Below are 21,037 nucleotides of genomic sequence, written 5' to 3'. Positions count from 1 at the left end.
ATGACAGTTTGGACCTATACATTGAATGCTTCCGACGTGCACAGGCAGAAATTGTGGAAAAACAACATCGCTTGCCTCACAACCTAAGTCGTGCAGAACGCAATGCCATCCACAGCCTCAGAAACCATCCTGACATTATAATCAAAGAGGCTGATAAAGGAGGTGCTGTTGTCATCATGAACAGGTCTGACTACCAAAAGGAGGCCATCAGACAACTCTCCAATACCAAATTTTACAAGCTACTTCCCTCAGATCCCACTGAGGAATACACTAAGAAACTGCACCATCTACTCAGGACACTCCCCACACTAACACCGGAACAAATCAACATACCCTTAGAACCTCGACCAGGGTTATTCTATCTACTACCTAAGATCCACAAACCTGGTAATCCTGGACGCCCCATCATCTCTGGCATTGGAACTCTCACTGAAGGACTGTCTGGATATGTGGACTCCCTACTCAGACCCTATGTTACCAGCACTCCCAGCTATCTCCGTGACACCACTGATTTCCTGAGGAAACTACAACGCATTGGTGACCTTCCAGAGAACACCATCCTAGCCACCATGGATGTAGAGGCTCTCTACACAAACATCCCACACACTGATGGAATACAAGCTGTCAGGAACAGTATCCCTGATGATGCCACAGCACAACTGGTTGCTGAGCTCTGTGCCTTTATCCTCACACACAACTATTTCAAATTTAATGACAATATATATCTCCAGATCAGTGGCACCGCTATGGGCACCCGCATGGCCCCACAATATGCCAATATTTTTATGGCTGACCTGGAACAACGCTTCCTCAGCTCCTGTCCACTCACGCCCCTTCTCTACCTACGCTACATTGATGACATCTTCATCATCTGGACCCATGGGAAGGAGACTCTAGAAAAATTCCACCATGATTTCAACAGCTTCCACCCCTCCATCAACCTCAGCCTGGACCTATCTACACGGGAGGTCCACTTCCTAGACACCACGGTGCAAATAAGTGGTGGTCACATTAACACCACCCTATACCGAAAACCTACAGACCGCTATGCCTACCTTCATGCCTCCAGCTTCCATCCCGGGCACACCACAAGATCCATTGTCTACAGCCAAGCACTGAGGTACAACCGTATCTGCTCTAACCCTGCAGACAGAGACCAACACCTAGAAAATCTCCACCAAGCATTCTCAAGACTACAGTACCCACATGAGGAAATAAGGAAACAGATCAACAGAGCCAGATGTGTACCCAGAAGCCTCCTACTGCAAGACAAGCCCAAGAAAGAAACCAACAGGACTCCACTGGCCATCACATACAGTCCCCAGCTCAAACCCCTCCACCGCATCATCAGGGATCTACAACCCATCCTGGACAATGATCCCACACTTTCACAGGCCTTGGGTGGCAGGCCAGTCCTCGCCCACAGACAACCTGCCAACCTGAAGCATATTCTCACCAGCAACTGCACACGCACCATAGTAACTCTAGCTCAGGAACCAACCCATGCAACAAACCTCGATGCCAACTCTGCCCACATATCTACACCAGCAACACTATCACAGGACCTAACCAGATCAGCCACACCATCACCGGTTCATTCACCTGCACGTCCACCAATGTAATATATGCCATCATATGCCAGCAATGCCCCTCTGCTATGTACATCGGCCAAACTGGACAGTCTCTAAGGAAAAGGATAAATGGACACAAATCAGACATTAGGAATGGCAATATACAAAAACCTGTAGGAGAACACTTCAACCTCCCTGGCCACACAATAGCAGATTTTAAGGTGGCCATCCTCCAGCAAAAAAACTTTAGGACCAGACTCCAGAGAGAAACTGCTGAGCTCCAATTCATTTGCAAATTTAACACCATCAGTTTAGGACTAAACAAAGACTGTGAATGGCTTGCCAATTACAGAACCAGTTTCTCCTCCCTTGGTTTTCACACCTCAGCTGCTGGAACAGGGCCCCATCCTCCCTGATTGATCTAACCTCGTTATCTCTAGCCTGCTTCTTGCTGGCTTATATATACACACCTGCCCCTGGAAATTTCCACTGCTTGCATCCGAAGAAGTGGGTATTCACCCACGAAAGCTCATGCTGCAAAACATCTGTTAGTCTATAAGGTGCCACAGGATTCTTTGCTGCTTCTACAGAACCAGACTAACACGGCTACCCCTCTGATACTATCTTAATGGGGTTTGTCAAGCAGGACCACTACCTCCCAGACACCTGGGATCTTCTGAGAAAGAGGAAGCATCCTGACCTCACAACCCAGTGCACACACTGGTTCTTGTATCCTATAAGGTTTTCCCTCATCGCTTTTGCTCCTCAGTGATGTCAGTCTCAAAGCCTTATTTGTCTTCTAGGCCCACAACTGTCTCTGCATAATTCCTTGCCATCTTTTATGGACAGAACACCCTTCCAGAGCTGGTCCACAAAGCCACCACCTGTTCTTCTTAAAACCCATTTGTTCCATGACACCTACAGCAAGTTAGCTAACTAACCTTCCAGTATCTGCCTATTTATTGTATTTATTTATATTGTGAGTGAATTGCTCATATCTGCAGGGTGATAGGAGCCAAATGTTGGTCAGGAAGGGGAAGTTGGACCTGAAGCTGGGTACTGCTGTGGAAGAAGGTCAGGGGCAATAGGTGGGAGGTGAGAGGCTTGTCTAAGTTAAAAGACGTGTAATTTTAATAAGATGTAGTTATCACTGCAGTCATTTTTATGTGTCCTATCTCTTTCCTCGACCTTTCATCTGTCTTTGTCTTTTTATATTGTGTGATCTTCAGGGCAACGGCTATGGCTGTCCGTGAGTCTGGAAAGTACTTACTGCAATCTAAATAATGATAGATTTCTGTGCTGTTTTAATCTTTTTCTTTTCTGTTTAGACCCGCTACCAAGGATGCTAATTCTGAAGGTAGAGGGTTTTATTTTTAAATGGTAACATGTCCATTGAAAATTTGATGCAGACCACTAACATTCCTTAGAAAAAAAGGAAAGTCCAGGGGTTAGAGCAGTAGCCTAGAACTCAGGAGATCCAGATCAATTCCCTGCTCTGCCAGAGACCTTATGTCTGACCTTGGACAAGTCAGCTAGCTTCTGTGTGCCTCAGTTCTGTAAAATGGGGATAAGAGTACCTCTCTATCTCTCAGAAGTGTTGTGAGGATAAATACATTTAAAAATTGTGAAACAATCAGCTACTATATAATGGAGGCCATATAAGTACCTCTGGTGGAGGTGAATGGAATATATGCCATCCAGCAGCTGTCCAAGTAAAAGGGCTTTTGGTCATTACCAATATGGGTGGGATTATACTGGTGACCTGTAGATGAATAACTCAGTATCTCATTATCAGTCTTCTGACCTATCCAGTCCTTCCTTTAAATCATTTGAGCCAACTTTTATTAGTCTTTACTGTCTCCATTTGTATTCATGTAGTGCTTTGTTAAAAAAAAATCCCTTCCTCCATTTTCAGATGTTCTATTTCACCACTAACAGCAGAAGAAGTCAGGTGCAATTAGTTGTAAATAGGCATGTGACAACAGTGTGACATTGCTTTCCCAGAGAAAGGACTTCCAGAAGAAGAGATGGCACTTGTGCATGATGTATGCTGCCAAGTTTTGGTTGGCTCCTGTGTACAAGTGAAACTGGCATAACATCTGGTGAGCTGGAACACATGCCATCCTAACACATGGACACAAACATGTCAGAAGCCAAGCAACTTTGAGTGGGATTTTTCAAAGCATTCAATTTTTGCCTACCTCTGTTTCTGTTGACCTCAATGATAAAACTCCCATTGACTTCAATGGGAACAAAGTTAGGTCATCTAAGCACTTAATGAAAAATTCTACTCTATGTATGAGCAACAGTTAGTTATGTGGCATTTAAGAACAGGCATCCAGTCTGCAAGTACTGAAACCTGTCATCTATACTTATATCTGTAGATAAATTACCTGACTAACACAGAGAAGGGCAAATATAAAAAATAAAAAAACCTCACTTCCAGGTTTGAAAAGGGAAAGTTTTTGTGCCTAATGAATTAGGATTCATTTTCATATGTGAAGGGAGTATTGTTAAAATAAATTGGCCACTTCCTTTCTCTGGGGATCTGTTACAAATGTTCTAAGCCTAGGTTTATATTTTGTTTTATGACAGGCAAGCCATGATCAGAATAGTTAATCCACATTATTTCTGCCCACTTTATGGAAGATATTATTTTGATAATGCTACTTTATTTTATTTTAGAACTTTCTAAGATCCCAGTTACAGGTAGGGAAAGAAAATAATCTGCCTGCCTGCCAGAAAGTGTTGAATGGAGCTGCTTTCTGCTCTGACAGTAAGGCCTGGTCTACACTAGTCTGTTATTTCAGAATTAGCCGAGTTAATTTGGGGAAAAAATGATTCCATCCACATAACCAAACCAGGTTTTTCGATTTAAAGGGCTCTTTAATCCAATTTCTGTACTCCACCTCGGCAAGTGGAGTAGCACTTAAATCGAGATCGCAATCCCTAGTTAAAGGTATTGTGGACGCAATTCGACATTATTGGCCTCCGGGAGCTATCCCAGAATGCTCCCTTGTGACCGCTCTGCTCAACACTCTCAACTCCGATGCACTAGCCAGGTGGGCAGGAAAAGCCCTGGGAACTTTTGAATTTCATTTCCTGTTTGGTCACCATCAGCACAGGTGACTGTCAGCACAGTCCACCATCACAGGCGACCATGCAGAGTCCACCATCACAAGAGAACACGCAGTCCCGGATTCACAGATGAGCTCCAGCATGGTCCGAATGGGAGGTACTGGATCTCATTGCATGTTGGGGAGACGAGTCTGTTATGGCAGAACTACGTTCCAGAAAAAGGAACACAAATACATACACTAAAGTCTCCAGGGCCATGATGGAAAGAGGCTACTCCAGGGACACAGAGCAGTGTTGTACAAAAATCAAGGAGCTCAGGCAAGTGTACCAAAAAGCCAGAGAGGCAAACGGGTGCTCTGGATCATAGCCCCATACATTCCGCTTCTACAGTGAGCTCCATGCAATTATGGGGGGTGACGCCACCTCTACCCCACCACTGTCCGTGGACACCTGCAAGGGGGAGTTGCATGGAGCAAGGAGGAAGAGTCATTGGAAGATGAAGAGAAGGAGGAGGAGGAGGAGAGTGCACTGGCAGCAAGTGGGAAATCTGTTTTCCCCCCTAGCCAGGAACTATGCTTAATGCTGGAGCCAATAGCCTCCCCCCACTCCCAAGGCAGGCTCCCGGAACATGACTCTGGAGAAGGTACTTCTGGTGAGTGAGAGCCTGATTGGAGCCATGTGGTGGGGGAGGGAGGGGGGAAACCCAGCTGCACTGGGCTGTTAACGTATAGTTTAAAGGTCTCATCCCTGCTCAGAGCCTCATGGGAACCACGCAGTGGGTGTGCGGGATCGGGGGTTGGGTATTGTGTGAAGTGGTCATCCCAGAGAGTCTGTGGGCCCTCCTTTATGGCAAACCCACAAGATCCAAGCAGTTTAAAAACATTGAAATGAATGTAGAAGAAGCAAAACCCTGCATGCCCCTAGTCTGCCTGCAAGCTGAATTCTGTTGCCTGGCTATGTGTGATGGCTTACTCATACCAAAGTGTCCCCTTTGTTCTCAGCCTATAGTTGAACTTCTCCATACTACTGTCCAGAGTGCCTGTGTACGGCTTCATGAGCCATGGCATTAAGGAGTAGGCTGGATCCCCGAGGATAACTATAGGCATTTCAACATCCTCAGCAGTAATTTTCTGGTCTGGGAAGTAAGTCCCTTCCTGCAACTGTTCAAACAGACCAGAGTTCCTGAAGATGCGAGCGTCATGCACCTTTCCCGGCCATCCCACACTGATGTCGGTGAAACGTCCCTTGTGATCCACCAGTGCTTGCAGCACCATTGAAAAGTACCCCTTGCAGTTTATGTACTGGCCGCCCCGGTTTGCCGGGGCCAAGATAGGGATATGTGTTCTGTCTATCGCCCCACCACAGTTAGGGAACCCCAGCGCATTAAAGCCATCCACAATGTTCTGTACATTTCCCAGAGTCACTACCCTTGATAGCAGCTGGTCAATGATTGCGTTGGCTACTTACAGCACTGAAGCCCCCACAGTAGATTTGTCCACTCCAAACTGATTCCCAACTGACCGGTAGCTGTTGGGCGTTGCAAGCTTCCACAGTGCTATGGCCACTTGCTTCTCAACTGTGAGGGCTGCTCTCATTTTGGTGTCTTTGCGCTTCAAGGTAAGGGAAAGCAAGTCACAAAGTTCCATGAAAGTGGCCCTACACATACAAAAGTTTTGCAGCCACTGGGAATCATCCCAGACTTGCAACACTATGCGGTCCCACCAGTTTGTGCTTGTTTCCCAGGCCCAGAATTGGCGTTCCACCGCATGAACCTGGCCCAATGCCACCATGATCTCCCAATCGCCACATGCTGTGCTTCTAGGAATGTCTGTGTCCATGTCCTCATCAGTATAGTAATTGTGTTGTCATCGCTTCCTTGCCCGGTTTTGCAGGTACTGCACATACTGCTGGATAATGCGTGAGGTATTTACAATGGTCAAAACTGCAGCGGAGAGCTGAGCGGGCTCCATGCTTGCTGCGTTATGGTGCCTGCATGAGTAATCCTGGAAAAAGGGCGCAAAATGAGCTGTTTCATTCAAGATGGCCAATTAAAGGCGGTAAATGGTTGTCTTCTGTAGCTTTCACGGAGTCGGGAAGTTTGTTAGAGCTGCAAGAGCGGGAGAGCAGAGTTTGCGGCGGAAGCTGTGCAGCTCTATTCACAATGGCTGAAAAATGGCAGGGAATAGTTGCTTTCTGTAGCTTCCATGGGAGCCCAGGACCGACAACATGGAAAAAGCAGCGGAAGCTGTGTGGCTCAGTTCACGGTAGCAGAAAAAAGGCGGGAAATGGTTAGATGAAAGAGTAGATAGTAAGATGAGAGGACATGCGAGGTGGATTCAAAGTTCCAGGAGACAGGCGGTGCACCGTGCTGCACCGTCTGCTGGTAGTATGGCATCTGCCGTAGCTTTCACGGAGGGAGGAGCGAGTGCCAGCACACACCCAGAAACACCCGTGAGAATGTTTTTGCCCCATCGTGCACTGGGAGCTTAACCCAGAATTCCAATGGGTGGTAGAGACTGCGGGAACTGTGGGATAGCTTCCCACAGTGCACCGCTCCAACATTCGATGCTAGCCTCGGTACTGTGGATGCACTCCGCCGAATTCACACGCTTTAGTGGGGGCACACAACACCGAATGTATAAAATCGCTTCCGAAAATTCGAATAAAATAAGTTCGAATTAATTTCGTACTGTAGATGTACCCTAAGAAATAATTCCAAAGTACTTAGTCGTCTTTAGGTGTCATTAGGATAGGTTTTCAGGTAGGTTATTTTCCATAATGATTAGTGTTCAGAGTCATCAGGCAAATCTCAAAGAATACCAGCTGTTTACTTTGAAGTCGCTTCCTGATCTATATAAACTCTACTCTCCTTTTAGTACTCTCATGGAGAGGTTTTGGAGGAGACAGAGTGCATCTGGCCCCTTTCAGTTCCTTTAGACCTCTTGAAGTGAATATGAAGTAGGACTAGGGATTTTATATTACTTGTGATTGCAGCTGTTGAGTCCACAGCTGAAATACTGTCTCCAGTTCTGGTGTCCACACTTCTAAACAGGATGCTGAAAAATTGGAGAAGGGTCAGAGAAAAGAACAAGAATGATTCAAAGAGCAGAAGGCATGCCTTGCACTGAAATACTTAAGGAGCTTAATCTTTAATTTATCAGGGAGAAGCTCAAAGTCTGTATGTACAATCCAGAGAGAACATATCTGATAGTAGAGAGCTGTTTAAGGTAGCAGACAAATCCATAACTAGATCCAATGGCTAGAATTTCTAGCTAGACACATTCAAACTAGAAATAAGATACACTTTTTTTTTAACCAGTGGGGGTAATTAACCACTGGAACAGCTTATGAAGGCAAGAGGTGGATTCTCCATCACTTGACATTTTAAAATCAATATTAGTTTCTAAAAATATGAGCTAGTTCAATCACAATGTATTGGACTTGATGTAGAAATTACTGAGCGAAATTCTGTGGCCTCTGTCATGAAGGGTTCAGTCTAAATGATCACAGTGATCTCTTGGCCTTAAAAGAAAATCTATGAAGTGGTCAATGTCTGTTGCTGGACTGATAATTTGGAAACAAATAATGATTACTAAGGATCAGATGGAAACTGAGCTGTCAAGTACAAGTGACCTGACAGGCCTAGTCAATCATCATCAGTCCATTGCATACAGAGTTTTCTGTAGGCTCCACACAAAAGGTAATTGGGTCTCTCTATTCTAGGCTTCAGTCTTCTAGATCCAAGTCTGGATATTTATTTATTTATTTTTATTCCTTGGGCTAGAATGTTATAGGTTCAGTTTTGGATGCTATGTTCAAGGAATTAGAAACAATTACTGTCATGAGACTGGCTTTTTTATGGGTATGACTTAATCATGTTGCTGTATGGGATCAGTGAATATTTTCTCTTCCTTGAGTTTTGCAATCTGATTGGCTTTGGCAGGATTTCCTTTTACCTTACTTTATTTTCTGTTTAGTATTCTCGCTTTGATCCTAATCCTAGTGGTTTTGAACATTTGGACTGAGGATATATAAGGCAACTTTGCACTCTCAGCAACTTTGCATTCATTCAGAATACTAGTGATGAAGGAGAATGAGTGAATGTCAGAGGGAGATGAAAGGGATCACCACCTCTCACATTCAAGGTCTTATTTACTCTCTTGTTCAATATCATGTCAATTTGCATCCGCAGCTTCTGTGAGCAATAAATAGGGGTATTTTTAGGCCAGTATTTAATTGCTATGTGGAATTCTTTATTCCTTACTTTCATAAACCTCAACCACATGTTGATGCACAGAGAAGTGACATTTTTCTTTATGAATAAAATTAGGAATTAATATCTGGTACAGAGAGAGAAACTCTGTGAAGAAGAGCACAATCTGACCTTGCATATTATGTGCTATCTTTAATTTAGCTGTAAAATAGCTCTTGGGATTTCCATGCAGTCTGTGGCTGAAAGGTCACTAGAATACTAATAATTCTTGTATTCCTTAGTTAGCTTTTACATAGAGGATGCTGTTTGGTGAAAACTGATTCAATTTCCTTGGTACATCTGCACCAAAACAATTTATTTTTTATTAATCAGAACCATAGAGTACATGGAATTTAAGTGAAGGTACATGACATAAAACAGCTAAAATCTAAACGAAGCACATGTTTTGAAGCTGAATAAATATCTTTAAATTAGCTCAGGATAGTTTTATTCTGGTTTTCATTGTGAATGCCAATTTTGAATACAATATCTCAGCTGTTTCAGTGCAGAACACAATGGCATGATCTTAGCCTAGGCTATTTTTTTGTTGTTGTTATATTTCTATATTTATGCTGGGCAAGAAATCTCAAAGAGCAGTAAAAGTGGCTACTGTACCTGCAAGGGGGTTATTTTAAATTACACTCTTACCATGATGTACAGTTGTAACAATCACGGAAATCATGTCAGTTTTGAAGGAGCCATTGTGATTCAGATAGATGATTTATAAGAGCTCAAGTGAAATGCTACAAGCTTGTTCTGGTGCATTGTATCAATGATGTGTGGATTAAGAGCTGCTTAGAAGTACATCTTGGTATAGTGTAGGATGACAGGATTTCTGTAGAGAGATTACAATATAATGTGGGAATCTGTACAATGCTAATATCTACATAGAAAATAGCAAAAGGGTGAAATGTTATTTCCCTGTCAATGGAAGAATTTGTTTTCACTGACATTGCATCTGGTCCAAATGAACTTTGACTTCCATGTAAGTTAGTCTAAGGACGTTTTTGCTTATTTTTCAGTCTTAAAGCTTTTTGCTCTATTCAGCATATGTTAAAAAGGTATAATAATCAGGGGAAAACCTACAGAAAAACAATGTAGAAAATATAGGGCAAGATGTTTACTATCTTTGTTGTGATAGGTTTTGAATCCAGATAATTAAACTTCTAATGGGCCATAAAAGATAATAAAAAATGTATGTTTTGGGGAAGTATACAGTCTACTGCTTCGGGAACTGTTGTTAACTTCAATCTTACTTAATATTTCTATGAATGATCTGGAAGTAGATTAATTTACCTCACAGATGGGAATGGGTTGCTATCGACAAGATGGACAGAGCAATTTAAAAATGGGATCTTGTGAGACAGCAAATGAGATTCAACCTCGCAAGATTTCTCAGTAAGAAGGTAATGCTTGGAAAGCTGTAATATGAAAAGAGATGTATGGACTGCAAATTAGATGTGAAGTTGCAAAGCATGCTTTTTTAAAAAGCCATTGCAGCTGTAGGCTGAATGTATAAAGGCAATATGTGAAGGACCAAGATGACAAGTCCACTCCCTGAGGCAATGGTGACACCACAGCTAAGATACTGTAATACAGCCAGTCGTGAGCTCCTTAATACCAAAAAATCTGACAACAAATTGAAAGGAATTTGGAGAAGATCAACCTAAACGATTAAGGGACTGGAGAGAAGATTTATAAGATTTATTAAGACTAAAAACTGCATATGGCTTCATCAAATGACGAAAAGAATGAGAAGCAGTTACAGAAACCATCTAAATATATTAAGAGGATGTAAATACCAAAAAGAACCCGGAACCATTTAGAATACACCAAGGATTTATATTAAGAGTAAAAGGGTGAAATTAAATAAAGTAAATGAACTGATTAGCAGAAAACATTTGTTAAAAGTGAGTTCTATTAAACTTTAGAATAGTCTCTCAAGGGAATTGGTGGAAGCCCTGTTAAACCAGAGAAAGTACTGGAGAACGTATTATCCCAGAATTATTTATTTTAGTGCAAAAGAGGCTGGTTATAGAATCGCCTTAATTTATTTTCACATTCCCATGCCCTCTACAGATGAGTGCTGCTGTTGTGTTTACCTGTTGCTCGAAATATCCACAGTATATTTTTTGCTGATTTTTATAAAATCTGCCGATATAGAAAAGATTGATTTACAGTAAATATTTTCAGTTCTGTATTATAGTTGTCTAGGTATTATAGTTGTATAGTTCTGTATTATAGGTGCTCCATGACCCATCTTTTTCTGCCCTTTTGATGGGTTCTCATAAACTCTTAGGGAGATGCCAGGTATTATGAACCTAAGGGATTTTTTTGCATCTCTGTAAAACAGAAAAAGCTGGACTTCATAATGACAAAACATACAGGTAATGAGTAATCAGAAATATATTATCAAGCCAATAATGTAGCTGTTCTTTAGAATGGGCCAAATTATTTAAATAAAACTCCCCTTGAAATGAATAGTTTTTCTCAAGTATGAACTGCAGAGTTAAAGCCAATATATTTACATGGTCAAATGCTGAATGCCATGTCTCCAACCCTGAAGTGTGCTGAAGAGGACTGTTGTGGCCCTCTCACTGGACGGTTCATAGATAAGTTGTGCCCTGATTCCTCAGGATTATGTATAGCAGAGGAGAATATGCAGTAGCAAGCAAAAATAAATAAATAAATAAATAAAGGTTTCCCCAGCTATAACACAGTTAAGAAGAGTAGCATAGCCTTCAGAAAGCCCTGGTATACTTGGTATAGCTGGTATGTTGAGGTTTTTTTAAAAATGTAAATGTTTCCCTGGCGAATGGAATAGTGTCTTAAATGTTCCATTATACAGCAAGCACAGTTCTTCTGGAGAAAACAGAGGTTCAGGGAACAGTCATGCATTGGCTATGATATGGACTAGATGATCTAATATATCTCTTCTGTTGTATTCAGGGAGGAATTAGTTATGTGTACCCTTCTCTGATTTTTTTCCTGAACACTTGGTACTGTAAACTATCACTACCTTTGATTTTTGCTAAAGAAAATAGGTAGAGCTTTAGGCTGAAAAGTCTTCAGAAAATCAACCTACTGTATGATTGCATCATTTTGAATTACTTGTAGAATAATGTCTTTGTATCTGAGGGGGAAAGTGTATTGTGCTTGGCTGGCTGTCATCAATCACTAAGCTTAGCTATTTGTCATACTGTCATGGTTTATAGAAGATTTCATGCTTTTCACAATGTTTAAGAAAGTTTTGGCTGCTTAGTGGATCACTGTGGAGTTCCTTTAGCTTTTTTAACAAGAAAAGAATTATGGCTGCAGCCCTGATAGTTGAGAAAATAATCTTCCAAATGTTAAATGAGTAACCTGGATGTAATATTGGCTTCCTAAATCCTTCCTGCAAACAGTGCTTCGCGAGAGTGTTCATTTTCTTTATATAAAGATGTGTGCAGAGATGACAGGAGATCTATAAAACCATGTAATTTATATACATATAACATGCTTTCTCAGAACATGACTTAATATCATCTTTATAAGAAATGTGTTAATTTTCTGGGCAAGAGGCTGTAGCCGGAAGTGAAGCAAAGGGGCTGTAATCTATCTGCAAATACCCAACAGAGAATTCCTCTGGCATAGGGAAACTCTCCAAGTGCGTGCCTGGGGCAGCATGCCATGGGGGGCGCCTTGCCGGTCCCTGCGAAGGCAGCAGTCAGGCAGCCTTTGGCGGCTTGCCTGCGGGAGGTCCGCTGGTCCCATGGATTCGGCGGCAATTTGGTGGCGGGTACACTGAAGCCACGGGACCAGGGACCTCCTGCAGGCATGCCACCGAATCCCTGGGACCGGGGACCTCCCGCAGGCGTGCTGTCGAATCCGTGGGACCGGGGACTTCCTGCAGGCAAGCTACCGAAGGCTGCCTGACTGCCGTGCTTGGGGCGGCAAAAAAGCTAGAGCCGCCCCTGTCTCTGCTGATGCATCTGGGCCACAGCCAGGCCCTGCAATGCTTCCTCTCCCACACCTCTTGGAGTAAGAGACATGTGAGATCAGAGAACAATCTTCCACTGACATAGGGTCCATTAAGCACTCCTATATCAATGGCCAGAAATAGCTATAAACTGTGTCAGGGCTGGGGTGACTCCCTAGTGCCCCTCCTTCCTTTGGGCACCTGCTTCACTCCATGCAAGAGTGAATCTAGCCATGTATGTGTAGTATGGATTTTCCCTATTATTTGAACACATATTGCATTTACTCAGTTTATAAATGCTGATAGATTTGAAAAAAAAATTGCTGTGGCTTTTGAGTCTTGAAAAATAAATACTGTGATTCACCCCACCCCCAGACATAGACATGATTTTCCCAATTTTTTCCACATGCCAAAAAAACCCACCAGCCTTACTAATCACCATTGTATACAGCCTCTGTGGCAATCTTCTTCAATGTGATTTGTGAAGTGTTTTTAAAAATTGAATATGTGTCTAGGGATCTTGTGTTTTGGTGGACTTTATAAATAAATCAATCATTAGGAAAATCTGAATAGATATGAAAAAACCCTAATACTGTGAAGGAGTATTCCACAAGAGAGATCACTGAAAAGTATAGCACTGATGACAATACACTTAGGCTAAGATTTTCAAAAGTTGCCAGTGAGTTTGGGAGCCTCATACTTTGAGTGCCCTATTTGACACACCCTGTATGGTACCAACAGTTCCAAATAAAACCACTATGGATATTCAACACTCCAGAAAATCAGGCCCAAGGTTGAACACCCATAAATGGAGGCATCCAAAAGTTATGGCTATTCTGAAAATTTGGGCGTTATTACTGCCCTGGTGGAACAATAAATGTCATTTTGTCTTGTTCAGCAACTGAAGTAGGAGTTACATGTGAAAATATAATGTTGAGGAGGTTTAAGGCCTTTCCTTCTACTTACAAAGGGGATTATGGAAGAAATTACAGGGATTCATTTAAATCACCAACCAACCAACCATTTGCTATCTGGAACAATTGTTCAGATTAGCTAACTGAATTTAGCTAATCTGGAAAGTGAAGGCACCACCTATGTGGAGCAAGAAGACTTCATTTTAACATTGATTGTCATGTTGTTGGCATCGTGATGATCTCTGTATTCCTGTTGTAGAAAAGTTTGATGCTGTGCATTTATCCTCATGATTCAGAAGATCTGCAGTTGGTGAGCAGCCAGTGGTATTGAGTACACTAGTGGATCCAGCATGCTGTGGAATTGCTCAATATAATTCAATACACTGTTCAGCTAGAATTTCTGACATATGTATTTGTAATCCAAAAGCTCACACTGTAGGGCTTTGTCTACACTGAGAATTTTCTGAAGTGATCCCACCATTGCTCTAGCATGAATGCCACTTTATGGGAGTGCTGTAGCCTAGCTGCCAATGTTTTTGCAATGACATAATTTAAACCTGATCTTAGCGTAAATCATCTAATGCTTTTCCTCATTGGTATGTCTGACCAAGCTAAAGTCTATAGGAAGATGTGTGCAAATGTTATTCTACAACTCTGCTCTAGAGTGTAAGCTCTCTGGGGCAGGGACAGACTTTTTAAGAGTTTGTACAGCACCTTGCATACTATGGATACTTCTGGTAATGAAGTATATGATGATAAAGGAAAGGGAGTTTTCTCAAACAGTCTTTTGTAGAGATTCCACTTATTTGTAATTATAAAATGGGCATTAGAAGAGAATCTGATTGGATGAGGAGGATTTCAGCTGTGAAGGTATGTGAAATAACTGTTGAGTCAGAACTCAAAGGTTATCCATCTTCCGTCATATATAGTACTTTGTGTGCTTTTTCAAAAGATATTTATAAAGATGTTTTTTCCTCTATTACTTTTAAAGTTTGGACCCATTATTTTTTGGCTCCCCTCTAATAGTAGACACTTAGTATTTTTTTCCCACCTCATCTCTACATTAATAAGTACTTTATCTGGTCATTTCTGTAATTTTGGGGCAATATCCAAGGCCACTGATGTCAGCAGGAGTCTTATTGCACAAGGGAGTGTTGGGTTTTTTTTATTTTAGTGGGATTATGTAGGTTGTATAAGGATTATATTAATGACTGGAGCAGCTTTAACTATAGGTGAAAGGATTTTGTGTGGGACTATATTTATATACTGAATATTACCATGTATGACAGAACCAGTCTAAGGGTATGGAATTTATGTTCATACGGTAGAAGTATCACAGTAAAAGAACCTTAAAGGGTAATAAGGACACCTTTGTCAGATGTACATGAACTTTAAAAGCTCAAAAATATTACAGATTTGGGGCATGCAACTGTATCTAAAAACAGGGTGACCCGATGTCCTGATTTTATAGGGACAGTCCTGATTTTTGGGTCTTTTTCTTATATATGTAAGCGGGGGAATGGTCCCGCTATTGTGGGGAACTTTCCTGGCTTCTGTGTACCCCGGTGAAGTGGGCTAGCGAAAGGATTTGAGTCCTTGCTCCCACTTCCTTTACCCAGAGGCCTCCCTGCCCTTGAGGACTCTTCTGTTTGGCAGAGTTTTCGTAGCCCCAACAAGACTGGGCCCAGGATTTTTGGGGGGCTCAACCCCCAACCCTGCTGTGGCCACCTAGGACAGGGGCTAAGGTGTTTCCACTTCGGGGTACCCTCTCTGCACTGGGCACCTCCCTGACCCACTGATTATTCCATACAATTTAAAGCAAATACAAGTTGTTTACTTAACAATCAATTTAAAGAAAAGAATAAGAATAAATGGGAACGGTTACAGGGAAACACATTACCCTGCTCTGTGGCAGGGAACATTACAAACAGTGTTTTTGGACAACAAAGCACTTTGCAGTCTGTTCCTTGTAGGCCCCAGGCCTCCTTTTCAGGCCCTGGCTGTGCTGCAGGGATGCTGTGGGTGGGACACTTGAAATGGTGGTGACCACACACCTCCGGGCTTTGGGTGGTGGGATCCTTCTTTCCAGTGCCAGCCCCCCGGCAGGTTAAGGTTCCCCTCCCAGCCTGGCCTGCATGGACCCTTGGCTGGAGCGTTTTTTTGCGCTGGGCCCTTTTACCAAGGTTCCCCCCCTTGGCTGGCCCCAGTTGCTCACCACACTTTGGCTCTCTGGCTGCAGCTCTGCTCCCAGCACAGGATCTGCTCTCCCTGGGATGTGCCGCTGGCTCTCTGGTATTTTATTACGCCCCCGGTGTTTATGGTTACGAACTAGTACACGGTTACCGGGCCTGATGAGAGCCCCACTGGACTTGCGATCATAAGTCCTTTTCCTACTTTGGGCAGTGTTTTTAGTTGTATTGAGAGCAACTTTACGAAAAGAACATTTAACATAGTTAACACTTCACATCTACTTTTTAATACTATACATAACAATATTTATTAACACACTACATAGAACCAATAACATAAGTATCTCTAAGTCTAACAGGAAGTACACCTTTATTAGCCCGCTGGGACCTCCTTAAAACTGGTGGTTTGTTACCCATATTTTTTGTTTCCCTATCCTCAGGTAATACTGGGTCAGTTTGAGGGATTTGGCCATTCTCGTTAGGGTTTGGGTTTGCCCCACTTTGTCCCCCTCTGTATTCGGTTTGTGGGACTAGAACCATTTTCCAACTGGTTTTAGCCTTCTCAGAGTGTACTGATCTACGCCTCCTATGGTCCCTGTCTGGACTAAGAGTGCAATGTTTTAACTGGTTCCTGTGTACTACTCTCTCAGGACCTCCGCGTTTAGGCCGAATGGTGTAAACTGGTAGCTCGGGATTGGTGTGAGCAACTACAATGTGGGGCTTTGACTCCCACTTGTCCTGTATTTTATTACGCCCCCGGTGTTTATGGTTACGAACTAGTACACGGTTACCGGGCCTGATGAGAGCCCCACTGGACTTGCGATCATAAGTCCTTTTCCTACTTTGGGCAGTGTTTTTAGTTGTATTGAGAGCAACTTCACAGGCTATTTTCAGCCTGTCATGGTGACCTTTGACCCAGTTATCCAAATTGGTTACCACATTCTCCTCAGGGCCCTCTCTGTCCAGAATATTCAATGGCAACCTGGGATCCCTCCCAAACATGAGATAAAAAGGAGCGTAACCTGTTGACGAATGGACATGGCTGTTATAGGCCAACACCAGCTCAGGGAGATGTTCCTGCCAGGCTTGCTTCTTTTCCGGCGGGAGTGTTTTTAGCATATCGTGCAGTGTCCGGTTAAATCTCTCGCACTGAGCGTTTCCTTGCGGGTGATAGGGTGTTGTTCGGCTTTTGGCTATGCCATGCAGTTTACACAATTCAGCTATTACTTCTGATTTAAAATTCCTCCCCTGATCCGAGTGTAACCGTGCCGGACAACCATAGTACACAAACCAATGTTTTATGAGGGCATCAGCCGTTGTCCGCGCTGTCTGGTTTCTAGTTGGAACTGCAACAGTGAATCGGGTGAACATGTTTGTGAGAACCAGTATGTTCTCATACCCCTCTGAAGATTTCTTTAGCCGTGTGTAATCCATTGCTAGGACCTCCATTGGGGCAGTCACATTAGTACAGGTCAAAGGGGCTCGGTTGGGAGGAAACACATCTTTGGCTAAGGCACACCGTTTACACTGACGGATTCATGCTTGCACGTCGCTACCCATTGTGGGCCAGTAATAGTTTCTCCTCATCACCTCCAGAGTGCTCCTGTCTCCGAAATGTCCCCCATGATCATGCCTGGCTTCATAAACTTGACGGCGGAGCGACACAGGCACCACTAACTGCCACACTTCCTCACCATCTCGGGGATGGTATGTTACCCGGAACAGCACTCCACGGTGTAATCTAAGTCGTTCCCACTGTCTGGCTAGCTTCTTAGACTGGGGGTATTTGGCCCCAAATCTCCGATCTGGCCTCCTTTGGCTTATGACTGCCACTAAGACAGGTCCAACATCACCTTCGCGTTGCAGAGTCTGAATTTCCTCCCATGAGTACCCCGAGATTATTGCGCTCTTCCCTTTTACCTGATTTTGTACTGCATTCTTTACCGTCACTTCATCCTCGGGCTTTGGATTTTTGAGCCACAAACACGTACGCACAACATCTGCAGGGATGACTAGGAAGTCTTTCTCTAGATCCTTACCCTCTTTTGATTCCTCCTCCAGAGGCAATCTAGACAGGGTGTCAGCATTGATGTTCTGCCTTCCAGGTTTATACTGTACTTTAAAAGTGAACTTAGCGAGTTGGGCCACCCAGCGGTGCTCAATTGCACCTAAATTAGCCGTTGCCAGGTATCGGAGTGGATTGTGGTCTGAGATTACCGTGAATTTAGAGTACACTAAATAATCCTTAAATTTTTCAGTGATAGCCCACTTCAAGGCCAACAGTTCTAGTTTAAAAGCACTGTAGTTTTTGTCATTTCTTTCTGACCTTCTCAGCCCTCGGCTTGCATATGCGATTACACGCTCGGCCCCCTCTTGCTTCTGGCTGAGCACCGCACCTAGGCCGTGCAGGCTTCCATCAGTTGTCACTATAAATGGCAGGCTAAAGTCAGGATATGCAAGTACAGGTGGTGACATAAGCTGATGTCTTAATTTGTCAAAAGCTGTCTGACAGGCATCATCCCACACAAAACATTGGTCCTTTCCCTTCCTTTGGGTGGGTTGGCCCACTAGTCCATATAGCGGTGCAGCAACGTGTGCAAACTTTGGAACGAATCGTCTGTAATAGCTCATGAAACCTAGAGCCTGCCGCACCTGCTTGGCATTCTTGGGGACCAGCCAATTTTCCAGTGCCCTGGTCTTCTCCTCATCTACCTGGATTCCCTCCTTTGAAATCACATGGCCCAAGAATTTGACTTTTTCACGTAGGAGGCAGCACTTGCTTGGCTTCAGCTTTAATCCGTGTTCCTTCAATCGTGTGAAAACCAAGTCCAATTTTTCCATATGACTCAAAATTCTTGGAAAACACAATAATATCATCCAGGTATATCAGCAAAGTGTCTAAGATATAGTCTCCCAAAACCCCCTCCATTAGTCTTTGGAACGTAGCAGGTGCATTACACAAGCCGAATGGCATACGTGTCCATTCAAACAGCCCAAAGGGAGTCGTCACTGCTGTCTTTTCCTGGTCTTGTTCTTCCACTGCAACCTGGAAATAACCAGACGTTAAATCGAGGGTTGAAAACACTCTTGCACTCCCTAATGCATCCAGTGACTCTTCCACCCTGGGTAGCGGGTAGGCATCTTTGTGTGTTACCTTATTTAGTTTCCTGTAGTTACAGCAAAATCGCACCCCACCATCTTTTTTTATTACAATTACTGCAGGTGATGCCCACGGACTGTGGCTTTCTTTAAGGACACCTTGAGTCACTAGGTCCAAGATGTGTTTTTTTACCTCCTGGAACACTCGTGGTGAAATCCGCCGGTGTCTCTGTTTTATCGGGACAGCATCTCCCGTGGCTATTTGGTGTGTCACTGTGGTGGTGTAACCGAAGTCCCGCTCATCCCTGGAAAAGACCTCTTGATGTTTCTCCAGTAGCGCCCGCAAACGACCAACCTGTGTAGGGGTTAGCTGTTGGAGGTCCACTTGGACTGGAATGGGTAGCTCTCCATCGGGTGCCACTTGCGATGTGATAACCTGTGTGCCTTTTTTTACTTTTGTCACCCGCAGCTCATCCCCATTTTCTTCCAAGGCCACCCCCACTGGGGGTACCACTCCTTCAGGTCGGTGTATCTCTGCCACTCTGGTTCGGGGGCACAACTTTATGGCCTTCTTACTTGAGTTTAACAGCCTGACTGGCACTTTTTCTTTGCTGGCATTAGCCAGTACATTTGCAACCAGGAGCCCATTAGGGAGACTGGCCCCAGGTGTTGGCTCGACAAGCACTTTGTATTTGTTAAAGTCGCTTGGCACCCGGCAGCGTCCATCAATAATCTTCTCACTCCAGGGAGGTATAACCACCTTCTGTCTCCCTGCCACCCTAACATAGCCAATTTGTCCCGTTGGCCCCGGGAAACGTTCATGTCTCTCCACTTGGGCTAGTACTCGCTTCAGTGTAGCGTCCTTCCTGGGCTGCCCGTGACGGTTCATCTCCTGGGTTCCTTCTCCTATCAACAGTAATTCTTTTAGCTCTCTTATAATATTCATCCCAAGAATTCCTGGTACTCTGTTCTCCATTAAAGTCTTTTCTGAAGCTGTGTCCTTTAGAATAAAGATGCATTTTCCAGGGATTGTTCGACCCATGTACCCTACATCAGCTTCAAGGCACCCCACCACAGGGATGGCAAGTCCATTAGCTGCCGTTAGCTGTACAAATCGGGTATTATGCATGGTCAGATCTCTCTCTTTTAAGTGGTTTCGGAAATATGATTCAGAAATAGTGGTGACTTCTGAGCCAGTGTCTATCAAACAGCGGGTTCTCACCCCTGCTATGGTTATTTCCACTGTCAAGCAGTCCCCGAAAGCTCGGCCACAGAAGTTGTTGAATATACTAACATCATCAGGGTCCTTTTCCTCGCTGCTGCCACGCTGCCCTTTTTCTAGGGACAGCCGTAGAAACCCTTCAGTCCCCACTCGGCCTTCTGACGGTGGGCTGCTTGCTCCCCGTGCCTCTTGAATTTCAGGTGCCTGGGACTCCAGTCTCCTCATTGTACATTCTCGACTAGTATGTCCTGGCCTTTCGCAAGTGTAGCAAACGTATCTGCCCAGCTCGTCCTTCAGTGGAGATCTTTTTCGGGGTCCTGGGGCCCTTGGATATCTTGGCATATTGGTGGGGGTTTTTCCTTTTATTACCTCAGTCATTACTTTCAGCATCTCCCCCTGTTGGACCGCCAGTTTTTGGACAGCTTCACTTAAGCTTTCCAATGTTAGCTGTGTTTGGGGCAGGGCTTTTTCCCCAGCAGCTGCATTTACTAGGCCCCCACTTCGTGTACAGGGGTTACTCTTGGCTGTCTCTGCCACAGGAACTTCCTCTTCTTCTGACCACATAATGGCAGCCTGCATGAGTTCATAGAACTTCTTACTGGGCTCTTCCTTAAACCTCCTTTTCATTTTACGTCGGAGGGAGTTATCACGAAGCCCCAACACCAGCTGCTCTTTTAGAACTGTATTTGGGTCTGGAACTCGTTGAGGGTCTCGCCGCTCCACTTTGCTCATTCTCTCCTGGAGGTCATATGCG

General features: G+C 43.8%; 1 protein-coding gene across 1 annotated transcript; it reads right to left on the bottom strand.

Moving 5' to 3' along the window:
• Positions 1-17,498: 17,498 nt before the first annotated feature.
• Positions 17,499-20,673, bottom strand: LOC120401159. Its single transcript, XM_039530820.1, is given in 2 exon segments — positions 17,499-18,807; positions 18,809-20,673. Coding segments are annotated over 2 exon segments (3,174 nt in total).
• Between the last annotated feature and the right edge of the window lie 364 nt (positions 20,674-21,037).

This window comes from Mauremys reevesii, linkage group 3 (assembly GCF_016161935.1).
Source record: "Mauremys reevesii isolate NIE-2019 linkage group 3, ASM1616193v1, whole genome shotgun sequence".
Taxonomy (NCBI): Eukaryota; Metazoa; Chordata; order Testudines; family Geoemydidae; genus Mauremys; species Mauremys reevesii.
Note: the sequence above shows the minus strand (reverse complement) of the source record. Positions and strands in the feature narration are given on the sequence as shown.